Genomic DNA, 11529 nt, shown 5'->3' with positions numbered 1-11529 from the left:
TTTCTTTTCTTTTCTTTTCTTTTCTTTCTTTTTTCTTCTCTTTTCTTTCTTTCTTTCTTGCTTTGAGAAAAAAGAAACACGACTGAACTCATCAGTATTTAAAGAGACTCTTAGACTTAATGTAGTCGCAAAAGTAAGGTAGAGACAAAAAGCAGCCATCTTTCCCTACAGTGCCCTGCTCGAGTCCGTGTTCCTTAGTGTTGAGAGTGGGAACTCTGCGGTGTTTAATATTTGGCTTTTCAAATTACAGGGACACCCACGCACACGTCCAGAGTGGGTACTTGCCTGTATGCTTCGCCTGAGCAGCTGGAAGGATCCGAGTATGATGCCAAGGTAGTATGTGCTGCTTTCCCCCATGGCTGGGCTTGCTCTGCTGGCCTAGTGACAAAAGCACCGAAAGTGCAGTGGAAGGTCTTATGTTGAGGTGTGTTTGGAGGAAACAGACTAGGATAGGTTGTCTGTTAAATCAAACTGCCGCTAACAGGAAACCTCACTTTTTACCTGAATCTGACTGCACTTCCAAATCTATGGGTGTCCTAAATTATTTTTGAAGTGAGCTTGTCTTTTAAAATGTCACAGTTCACGTCAGGAAGCCAGAATTCCCAGAAGCCTGTTTCTGCCTGTCTTTCTTCTGTTCCCACAAACACACGCTCACTGATGTAACAACAGGAAGTGTGGCGCTTGCCTCCCTTTGAAGCAGAATGAAGATACTGAAGAGTTTTAATCCATTTTGTTCCTTGAGGGAATGGTAAAGGAAATCCTTTTCTCAAAAGAACAGCCTAATAAGTTTTCTTCCTTTTGATGAATCGTTTAGTTTTTTTAGTGCCAGAAAAAGACCATAGCTCTTCCTCAAATCCTGCTTGGTAAAGACCTTCCTCGAAAAACGATTTCAAGAAAAGTAACAGAGATTTGATGCAGTGTCTTCAACTTTACCAGAATGATTTGCTGTGTGTGGAGGCAGAGGGGAGGGGAGCAGGCCTCGGGGACACCGACCCCTGCAGCTCTCCCCAGCATGTGTGAGCTCCCATCTCTTGGGCAGGCCGCTCCACACCGGGATGGTCAGGGAGTGTTGGGGGGTCACTGGTATGGTAGTGACTGGGCGCTGGGGTTCTCTCTGCCCCTCACCCGGCTGGCCTTTGTGCCTATGGATGCTCCTTCTTGGTATTGAAGAGATGGGGATTGTGACGGTACCAGTCAGCTGTCCCTCAGGGCCATGATTCTAGGCAGCAGACACTTGGCTCTTCGAGGGTTAAGCTCACCCACTGTGTTCCCTGCACCGTAGGGTCTGTAAATCGTCCTTAGAAATCTTCTTGTGTTTGAGAGGATGGTGCACTGAAATGGAGATGTTAGTCTCTCTTTGTGTTTCACCACTAAATTTTCTCTCCCCTGCTTTTTCCAGTCAGATATGTATAGCTTGGGTGTGATCCTGCTAGAGCTCTTTCAGCCGTTTGGAACAGAAATGGAGCGAGTACACGTTCTAACAGGTTTAAGAAGTGGTCAGATACCCGACACCCTCAGTAAGAGGTGTCCCGTGCAAGCCAAGTATATCCAGCACTTAACGAGAAGGAACGCATCTCAGAGACCGTCTGCTGTTCAGCTGCTACAGAGTGAACTTTTCCAAAATTCTGGAAATGTACGTACATACATTTTTTCTTTCTTTCTTTTTTTTTTTTTTTTTAAGATTTTATTTATTTATTTGACAGAGAGAGATCACAAGTAGGCAGAGAGCCAGGCAGAGAGGGGTGGGAGAGCACGCTCCCTGCTGAGCAGAGAGCCCGATGCAGGGCTCAATCCCAGGACCCTGAGATCATGACCTGAGCTGAAGGCAGAGGCTTAACCCACTGAGCCACCCAGGCGCCCCTCTTTTGTTTTTTTTTAAAGTAATTTTTATACCCAAACCCACAATCCTGAGATCAGGAGTCACATGCTCTGCCGACTGAGCCAGCCGGGAGCCCTGAGGAAAATACTGAGGAAAACTTGAAGCTTGAATTAGAATTTAAATTGTGAATCCAGTTTCATGAAGAACAGTTGAGCTTAGAGTAAGGTTTATAGAATTAAATTCATTCTCATAGTTCCCAGAAGCACAGTCTTCATAGTCCAAGTAAGCGGGTGAGCATGGCCAACGTACCACATCAGAATCTGCGTTTCGTGAGATACCCAAGTGATGTGCCTCCACAGTGTGTGAGCCACAGTGCGTTACATGCACTGGTCCTCAGATTGTAGTCTCCAGGTCACCAGCATAAAATCCTTGGGGACCTGATGGACTTCTCAGGCCCTCTCAGCTGCCCTGGCTTATTAAGGGAGAAGTCTGGGGGCAGAAGGGGCCATGGCCCTGTGTAACAGACACCTGAATTCATTCTGACGCACACTGGTCTGGGTGCTGTTTATAGTAACTGTTCTGCTGATTTATTTTCTGTTTAAGGCTAAGTTTCGGGTAAAACCGTGAATTTTACTAGCTTTAGTGGTAAACAGGAAGGTGTAGTGTCTTTGGAAACAACAAATGTAGTGATTAAATTTATCTCCTGCTATGGGAGGGATTTTCTAACTCCCAGTTAAGTTAGTTATTAGAGACCATAGTTATTTGGCATTTATGGTGTTTCTCTCGTAGAATTTTTTATCAAACAGCCTCCACATGCCTATAGAGAGAAAACTTGTGTGGACAGGCGGTCTTTGGTTGGCGTGATCGTTGATTACAGGACTGTGAAAATGACCACGCTGAGCTCAGACCATGCAAGGGAATCTTAGTAATCCACGGGAAGTTAAACGGCTGCCCTGTGACCTTCAAAAGTGTTTCTCAGAATATTAAAAACTGTCAGTTGCGGAGGTATGTGGAAGTGAAGCAAGTGGTAAAACTATTTATTTAGTGCCCTGTAATTAAGAATTGACATGCTCAAGAGTGGTTTGAACACTGCCTGCCCGCAGCTCGCCATAGAACCCAGGATACAGAGGGAGGGTCTTTTCTAGGCCTTGGTGAACTGTCCACTCCTTTCTAAGCTTGGAGCAGCGGCCCAGGTTTTATCCTTTGCACTTTCAAAGTTGTGAGAGACCTCTGAGAGTTCTTTCAATGTGAATTTTGCTGGTGTCCGTTTCTCTGGGACATCGTCATCCTTTTCCTCATTTTTGCTAAGTCCTCTTCGCCCGTTCCTGGGGCTCTACACCCCGTGTGTCCGGCGGCAGGAGCAGCACCCCCTCGGCCGGCCGTTCCCTCCCACAGTGCAATATGATGCCGCCACCAGCCTCCTTGCTTTCCCTTAGCTTGCTGCTCTTCCATCTTTGTTGGCCAGTCCCACGTTGTCAGGATACACGGAAGCAACACAGCTACACAGATGGCCTGGGTGTGTGCTGTGACAAAGTGATGGCTGGCCCCTGGTGGCGACATGCGTTGTGGGCTGAGGTGCCGAGTTAGTAACGGAGCCCTGGGGACCCAACGCTGGTGCGGATTCGCGAACTACGGGGCCTGGAATTCAGGCGTACCGGGCAAAGGGAGGTAGGCCTGTGTGTTTAAAATAGAAGAGGCCATTTTAATGGAACTTAAAATTTTCTCTTGACAGGTTAATCTCACTCTACAGATGAAAATACTGGAGCAAGAAAAAGAAATCGAAGAACTAAGGAAGCAGCTGAGTCTCCTTTCCCAGGAGAGAGGGGCCAAGGACGACATGAAAGACAGGGGTGTGCCTGACCTGCCTTAATTAGGCTCCGTAAATGAGAATGTGGACTTCTCGTTCTCTGGTGAACTGGAATGTAAACTTCGTCAGTGTTAGAGGATAGATGGTATAGTTCTGTTTAGTGAGCCTGGATAAGACTTTAAATTAAAGTTGTAGAAGTTCTCCTAAACTGTCCTTAAGGAATTCTTTTATGATCCAGCACTTTGAACTGAAACCTGCTCGAAACTAAACCTGTTTTGCTCTTTTCCTGCTCGTATCCCGCAAACTCCTGGTTTTTACTATCACCGTCCGGTCTCCGAGATTTAGGCACCGTCCTCAACTCTTTCCCCCTTGAACGCTGCTCACCACCAGGTCGTCCTCTAGAACGTCCTTCCGTGCAGATCTGGGTACGTGTCGTTACCCTGTCACCGCGCGCGCAACCCGGCCTTCACCGGCTGTGGCTGCCGCCCGTTGGTTACCAGGAAGACCTCCGAGGAGCTCACTGCCCAGCTCTCAGCAGCGCAGCGTACCTCCTCCAACCTTCCTGCCCTCTTCTGCCTGGCATCACTCCAGACTCATGCCCTTTCTAAACTTTGTGTCTCTTGCCCCTGAATCTCTAAATCATCCCCAAGTAGCTCTGGCAGGAGTGTTCCTGCTTCCGCCCCTGCACCATTCCCAAGGCGTCCCCTTTACTCAGCACACCCCACCGACCCACGTCCCTCAGAGGCCCCAATGGGATTTGTTCACTTTTGCATCTCAAAAAAATGTCTGCACGCTGGCACGTGCCCACGACGTGGCTGAATTTTAAATAAAGCGAAACCCACAAATCATAGGATGCCTTTATTGATTCTAGGCAACTGGCCAAAACACGCTGATTTTAGTACGGGTTCCTTCACCCACGACAGGCCTGAGGCAGCAGCACCGTTCTCGCAGTCAACCTTTTACAGTTAGGGAAACTCACTGGAGGAGCTTGAGGGCGGTGTTGAAGGGCGCCAGGTTTTCGCACGCCCTCATCCACTTCTGCACGTTGGCCGGCACCGTCCCTCCGCAGCCGCCCGTCTGCTGCAGCACCGACCACAGCACCACGTCGGCCACGGTGAGTTCATTCCCCACCAGCCAGGGGCTCTTCCCGAGAGCGGAGTTCATGGAGCGGAACACGGCGGCTTTCTCTTTACTGCTGCCTTCTTTCAGCTGAAAGATCGCGATATCCACCCAGCTGTCTATGAGGGTCAGATTTACGGCGTCCTGCTTCTGGCCAAACAGAGAGAACAGGAACCGTGCAATGTTCCCTTCTCCTTCGATGGGACACATCGTTTGGACGCTGAACTTCATCTGAGTCTTCGGCACTGAAAGGCAGGAAGCACATGGTGACTGGTAACGGCTTCAGTGACAAATGGGGAGAGGGCAGGTGCTAATGATTGGGAACCGGTGGCAAAGGAACGAATTTTCATGAAGATCACGTTTTGTCTGGTCTCTAAAACGTGTCTGGTCGAGAAAGTTTGAACTTGGCACACAAGCTCTATGTTAAAAAAAAGTCACCATTTCTGGTATTTGATTATGACCATTTTCAAGCAAGAAGGGACTGCAGACCTATTTTCCAACCTCTGTGCCTCAGAACTTAGTTGCAGGATGAAGACTGGAAACCAGGAGTCCCTGTCTGCCCTCATAATGCTCCTTTTCCAGAACCAGCCCACACACTTCCTAGATTTGCAAGGACTGTGACCCGACAGCAAGTAGCTGAAGAACGTCCTGGTCCTGGCCCCTCGCTGCCTCCTACTGAAGTCAGGGAGCCCCTCTCATTTCAGAGCCTACGAGCCCCACCCCGCCCCCTCTGCTTACCATTCTTCCAGATCAGAGTAAAACCCAGCTGATACTCGTGCCGGGGCTGGTTTTTGGACTGCTCGCCAAAGCACCTGAGGAGGTTTTCTGGCACGCTCTGGACTGCGGAGTGCGTGTGCACGGTGGACAGGACCCTGTAGTGGTCACACAGCAGCCTGTGCAGCACCAGCAGGGACAGGGGAGGGGAGGCCGGGTTTGCATTGATCACGATGTCTTTCAGTGCCCCGTAATCCTGCAGGGGAAGCCCAAACACAGCGCAGACCGTTAGCAGCCACCTCAGTGCCTGGAGTTGTCCCCGGTGCTGTTCTCGGGGCCTCCCCTGGGTTACCGAACGGAGTCCTCACTGCCCACTATCACCCCCACCTCCCAGCTGGGGCGGCTCGTCCTGGGGAGGCGATCTGCCAGCTCACAGGGCTCAGTACGAAGTGGAGCAGGGATGTGAGCCGACTTCAGCCCTGAACTCCGGCGCTGTGGGCCCCCGACAAAAGGCTGACTTTGCTGTGAAGTTAGTAAAACAACACGGGAAGAATGACACTGTTCCTAAGTTATTTAAAAAACAATAACATACATACAGCCACCCCATTTACCAAATCTTTCCGACACCTGACCACCCGACAGCATGGTTTCTACATGGTTTGCCTGTGAGTCAATGAAGAGTTCCCTGAATAAGGACCTGGTTCCAAATGTCACTGGTGACGGCAAGCAGGCAAAGTCTGAAAAACCTGGCGTTAACTAAAGGGCTAAAACATACTGCCTTTTTAGAAGCGGACTTTATTTTATGCATTTACTCTATAATAAACCCCTTAATACCATGGAGGCCAAATTCAAATTCCTTGGCTTTCTGTACACAGCCCGCCACTACCGACCTAAGCGCATCACGTCAACCTATTCACGAATGCTTTGTAGTTCTCTGAACTCGATGCTATGCCTTCGGAGGTATCAAAATTCACCTTAAGCACCATGTGCCCAGGGAAGCCTTCCCAGCACCTGGGACACTGGCACAGCTCTGCGTGACCACTGATTTGTCAACGAGACTGGCTCCCTGGGGGCCTGGCAGGGTCTCTGGGTTCTCGGTGGAGGCAAACCTACCAGGTGATCAAAGAACCTAAGTGCAGAGGGTCAAGGTCACCTGGGAGACCCTGCAACCCCGCCTCCACCTGTTAGGTCTTCACGCAGTAGCACTTCTACCATCAACTCCAGAGGATTCTTGGGATTCCTTCATCTTTCGTACTCTCAGTAATACCACTTAGAAATAAGATACTCTTTCTTGCCTACCAGACTGTCACCTAAATTAGCCAAAACCCGCACACCATCTTTAGAGGTGGCAGATGCAACTTAATTCTAAGATTGCAAACTGAATGTAGCAAAAGACACCTGACCCATGAGACGGCCTGGGTGGTCAACACTAGGATTCAGGCTGCTCTCAGAGTCATGATGGATTCACTGAACCTGAGCAGCACAAAGACACAGGTCTGTTTGTCCGGGCTTGGAGGCTACGGGAGTGATGCCCATCTCTGGCCTGCGTCACACACTGCCTGGAATGGTGGGGAGCTGAAACTCAACTCCTATCCCTGCCTAGGGATCCTCCCAGTTCTTCTCCACTGGGTCTGAGAAGTCAAGCAGCTTTAGAACTTGCTTTGGCTTCGCTCATAGCTCACAAATCTCTTCTGTGCAAAGGCACAATCATTTAGGGGAGGAAAAAAGAACATGCTCTCTGTACCACCTTTGAGAACTAGAAAACCAAAGCTTGAATCACATGAGCACAGTTTTCCAGCACTAACAACAACCTAGCCGCTGGCGTTCTCTACAGATCTCCAGAGAGACTCACCTTTCCGAGCACTGAATTTAAGTCCAATGCGCTAGTTGAGAAAGCAGTGGGCTCATCAGCTTGGATTATGTTCGTTACATCCACATCTGCATCTGGTGTCTGAATCATCTTGGAGAGGCCATCGACGGCAGCTTTTAGTTCGTAGAGACGTTTTAAAATGTCATCTTGGCGGGACTCAAGAGCTTGAAGAGAAGGGTCAGATTCTTCCTAAACAAACCAACATCAAAATGTTCATTTCCTCTAATATCACGGCAGTGTTCAAATTTGACCAGTTGTCTTCTACTGAATTCCATGAATTCATCAAACCCCCCCATCTCTGAAAAAATATTAAAACGAGGCAGCAGAATCATCTCGTTTTTCCCATAGTCCAAGAGGTCCTGCAAAGGGATCCCAAATGCTTTAAAACAAAAACACGTGACTGAAAGCCGTTTTGAAGTTGTAGGACTCGTATTTCAGATAATTTAAGAACAGAGCATGGAAAATGAACCCAAATCATTGTTCTTTATTCTTAATGTCAAATCAGTTCAAAATACTTTACTTATTCAACAAATAGAAAAACATTGGGGGGGCAATGAGAATGTAACTTAGCAATTTATACCAATTGAATGGAAAATGGACTACAAGGAGGCTGAACAAGATGTGTCATTTGACTTGGGAATGTAAGTCCCTGGGGTCAGATGATCAATTTCCCCAAGTCATTCTCCACAGAGTACTGGCAATCTTCTATCTTAGAATCATCCAGAACTTTTTCACTGCTAAAATGTAGAACTTCCGAAGTATGGAATGCTTATGTCCTTTGTTCACTGAATCTTTGTATCTTTCTTGCCTGGTATAGTGACTGCTACAAAGTAACCAATAACATTTGCTGAGGAAAAAAAAAATCTCAGATCTTTATTATTATTTTTTAAACATTTTATTTATTTGACAGAGAGAGAAATCACAAGTAGGCAGAGAGGCCAGCAGAGAGAGGGGGAAGCAGGCTCTCTGCTGAGCAGAGAGCCCGATGCAGGGCTCGATCCCAGGACCCTGAGATCATGACCTGAGCTGAAGGCAGAGGCTGAACCCACTGAGCCACCCAGGAGCCCCTGGAATCCACTGGCTTCTAAGCTTGCCTCAGCTGTCACTGCCCAAGTTCAAGACACCACTTTCACCTGGCCTGCTTCCACTGGTCACCTCTCCAATCCACTCCTAAGATGGCAGCCAGAGAGATGAAAACAAATGTGGATCACATCACTGCTCTTTCTCGTTAACCTCAGAGGCTCCTTGCCTGAAAAGCAAAGCCCTTAACTAGGGTTGAGAAATAGCCTGTGTGACCTGTCCTCTGGCCATCTGCTCTCCAAAACGCTCCCCCTGTGCTCTCCACTTGCTGTGCTGTCCTTTGGGTCCCTAAAACACACCATGCCCCCATCTGCCACAGGGCTTTTATTCTGTTCTCTCTACCTGGGACACTCCTCCCTCTTCTCCTAATCTGCACTTTCTCACCTCCCCTAGACTGCCGCTCTTGTTTAAGACCAACAGCAAAGAAATTTAAGATGCTGACCTGTAGGGAGGGGAGAGAAGCATAAAGAGTTACTAAAGCGTGCCAAGGAATTAATTAGGTGCTGACTGGAAAGAAGTCTGGGGGCAGGGTGTGACAGGTAGGGCTGCTAGTGTGTAGTATCTGTCTGTTCCTCGGTGATAGTCCTCGAGGAGCATTCCAATCCCTTTTAGCCGGTCTGATTTGTGCACTGTGTGTGCACAAGTGTGCTCAATTCTACAAACGGGAGTAGGATCCCTGATGAACCTGGACAAGGAAGTGCCTACTGGATTCCCCACCCCAGTCAGCACAGTAAATAATGCATGAAACAAATCCTGCATTTGTAACGTGGCCTGGGACTGGGAGCCCTGGACAGCTCGGTTTCACCCGTCCTGATGTGAGGAATGAGGAAATGCTCGACATCTGCTTTACCTGTACCCTTTCCCTTGTTTCCCTGCTCAGATTAGATCACGACTGGGCATACTGTGTTTATCCATTTCTTTTATACGCATTTCAGAAACAGTTTATCCTTTGTGTTGCTCCTATCTGCCTGTGATATGCTTGATTTCTAATTTTTTTTTAAAGATTTTATTTATTTATTTGACAGAGAGAGATCACACGTAGGCAGAGAGGCAGGCAGAGAGAGAGGGGGAAGCAGGCTCCCCGATGAGCAGAGAGCCCGATGCGGGGCTCGATCCCAGGACCCTGGGATCATGACCTGAGCCGAAGGCAGAGGCTTAATCCACTGAGCTACCCAGGCGCCCCTGATTTCTAATTATTTGTCTATATTGTTATCATCTGCTAAACAAGTGGGCCTGGGTGTCTAAGTTAGAAGCTCACAGTTGAAAGGCCCAGGAGGGGCGCCTGGGTGGCTCGGTGGGTTAAGGACTCTGCCTTCGGCTCAGGTCGTGATCTCAGGGTCCTGGGATCGAGCCCCGCATTGGGCTCTCTGCTCAGCAGGGAGCCTGCTTCCCCCTCACTCTTTGCCTGCCTCTCTGCCTATTTGTGATATCTGATAAATAAATAAAAATCTTTTAAAAAACCCAAACAGTTCTTTAAAAAAAAAAAGGCTAAGGAAGTTAAGCTGCGCCCCCCCCCCCCCCCCAAAAAGGACTCAGTATCAAATGAGATGTGACACTTCCCACTCTGGATCTGGGTTGTTTTCAGTTCCCTGAGGCGGTGAACTTGAATGGCTGTGGATCGTGGTGCTAATTCCGTCTTAGCTCCCTCATGAGACAACAACTGTGTCACTGTTTGCCAACTAACCCAACCACCAGCCTTCCAATCTAGGCAGAAGATGCAAGACAAAGTGAAGGAGGGGGCCCCTGGGTGGTTCAGTCAGTACCTCAGCTCAGGTGGTGATCTAGAGTTGTGAGTTGTAGGCCTGGGTCTGCAGCCAACTTAAAGCGAAGGATAACACCCCAAGAGAAAACAGACTACAAAAATCACCTGTTCCCGCCTCTTCAGCTGGAACGGACCTAAGCTTGTAAACCCAAGACGTGCAATTTGCAGCCAATGAAAACCAGAAAGGCTTGGGCAGACACTTTACAAAAGAGACCACCAAAATGACCAGCCAACGCGACAAGGCGCTCCAGTGATTGAGAAGTCTGGAAAACCTGAACTAAAAACTACATGGGGCTTCCACGGTGCATCCACCAGCGTTGGGGAGGATGCAAGCACCAGGAATTCCGCGCCCACGGACGAGGAGCACACATACCTGCACACACGCCGCTCGAGGGAGCGTTTCACCCGGTCCAGGTGAACACAAACCCCGCACCCCGTCCCCCGGCAGCCGGCAATCCCATCCCAGCCCCCGCTTCCGTGCACGCCCCTGGTCTACAGCACAGCTCGCCGCTCACGGAGGCTGACCCGTCCCCAGCGGCCCCGGGAGCCAGCTCGGCGGAATGCAGCCCAACACGGCGGGGCGCAGACTCAGGACACACGGACCACCGAGGCCGGGCACTCGGGGCGCTGACAACGTCCTGTTAACTTGGGTGACTATGGGGTTCGCTTTAGAATTCCTCAAAATAACGTGCTCCTCACTTTTCTGTGGCTACAATTTGGCAACAGAAAAGCTTTAGTTGCCTGTCTCTCTGCCTATTTGTGATATCTGTCAAATAAATAATCTTTTAGAAAACTGTCAAATAAATAAATAAAAATCTTTAGTAGCCATAAGCGGAAACAGAAACAGATACAAGAGAACTAACTCTTTAATAAACAAAACGCGCACACGGAGCTGACGCAAGCGTCGGGCCGCGGTACTGCCGCTAGGTCGGATCCCAGGTCCCGCACGTCCTCAACCCCACTGGCCCGGCCACGACGCCTGCGCACTGGGTGGAAGACGGGCGGATGAGACTAGGCGCCTGCGCACTGGACCTGGTTTGGGGGGGGGGGGGGCTACGTTCAGAGCGGGTGGGGGCGGGGCGGGGCCGCGCTGTCCTACCTGCACGTGGCCTGCGTCCGGCGCCGGGCTGCCTGTCCTGCCGTGCACGTTGGGGAGCCGGTACATGCAGGTGGGAAGCTCTACACGGAGGGACGCGCTGCCACCGTGATAAGGCTTTACCTGGTACATCGGCATCCTGGGAGCCGAAGAACGGAAGGGGGCGGGTGAGGGACACGAACGCTCAGAAACCGTCGGACTCCAAGAGAACCCGCAGCCACCTCCTTTCCGATCCGGCTGCGGCCTTTCGGGAAAGCGCAGT

General features: G+C 49.7%; 2 protein-coding genes across 4 annotated transcripts in view; one reads left to right on the top strand and one right to left on the bottom strand.

Moving 5' to 3' along the window:
* EIF2AK1 (eukaryotic translation initiation factor 2 alpha kinase 1) overlaps positions 1-3799 on the top strand; it is a 26447-nt gene extending 22648 nt beyond the window's left edge. For both annotated transcript variants that reach the window (XM_032872700.1, XM_032872699.1), the window contains exons 13-15: positions 251-333; positions 1400-1633; positions 3552-3799. In XM_032872700.1, coding sequence (XP_032728591.1) covers positions 251-333; positions 1400-1633; positions 3552-3689 — 455 coding nt within the window. In that variant the 3' untranslated portion in view covers positions 3690-3799. The remainder of the gene's footprint in view (positions 1-250; positions 334-1399; positions 1634-3551) is intronic.
* A 670-nt stretch (positions 3800-4469) lies between these two features.
* AIMP2 (aminoacyl tRNA synthetase complex interacting multifunctional protein 2) lies at positions 4470-11525 on the bottom strand. 2 transcript variants are annotated; one of them, XM_032872696.1, is made up of 4 exons: positions 11271-11525; positions 7312-7518; positions 5484-5715; positions 4470-4990 (listed from the first exon to the last, which is right to left on the bottom strand). In XM_032872696.1, the coding sequence occupies exons 1-4, from the start codon at positions 11403-11405 to the stop codon at positions 4602-4604; spliced, it is 963 nt and encodes a 320-aa protein (XP_032728587.1). In that variant the 5' UTR covers positions 11406-11525; the 3' UTR covers positions 4470-4601. The 2 variants fall into 2 exon arrangements, with proteins under 2 accessions (XP_032728587.1, XP_032728588.1); XM_032872697.1 differs by having other exon boundaries at positions 11391-11521.
* Between the last annotated feature and the right edge of the window lie 4 nt (positions 11526-11529).

The sequence above is a fragment of the Lontra canadensis genome, unplaced genomic scaffold, assembly GCF_010015895.1.
Source record: "Lontra canadensis isolate GAN:19392208 unplaced genomic scaffold, GSC_riverotter_1.0 scaffold45, whole genome shotgun sequence".
NCBI classification, from domain to species: Eukaryota; Metazoa; Chordata; class Mammalia; order Carnivora; family Mustelidae; genus Lontra; species Lontra canadensis.
Note: the sequence above shows the minus strand (reverse complement) of the source record. Positions and strands in the feature narration are given on the sequence as shown.

Excerpts from the sequence above, each read along its gene's own strand:
- AIMP2 (XM_032872696.1), bottom strand. The coding sequence starts at position 11,405 with ATGCCGATGTACCAGGTAAAGCCTTATCACGGTGGCAGCGCGTCCCTC. Across the intron at positions 5,716-7,311 it reads TAAATTCAGTGCTCGGAAAG|GATTACGGGGCACTGAAAGA; the intron begins GTGAGTCTCTCT and ends CTTCCCCTGCAG. Across the intron at positions 4,991-5,483 it reads TACTCTGATCTGGAAGAATG|TGCCGAAGACTCAGATGAAG; the intron begins GTAAGCAGAGGG and ends CCTGCCTTTCAG.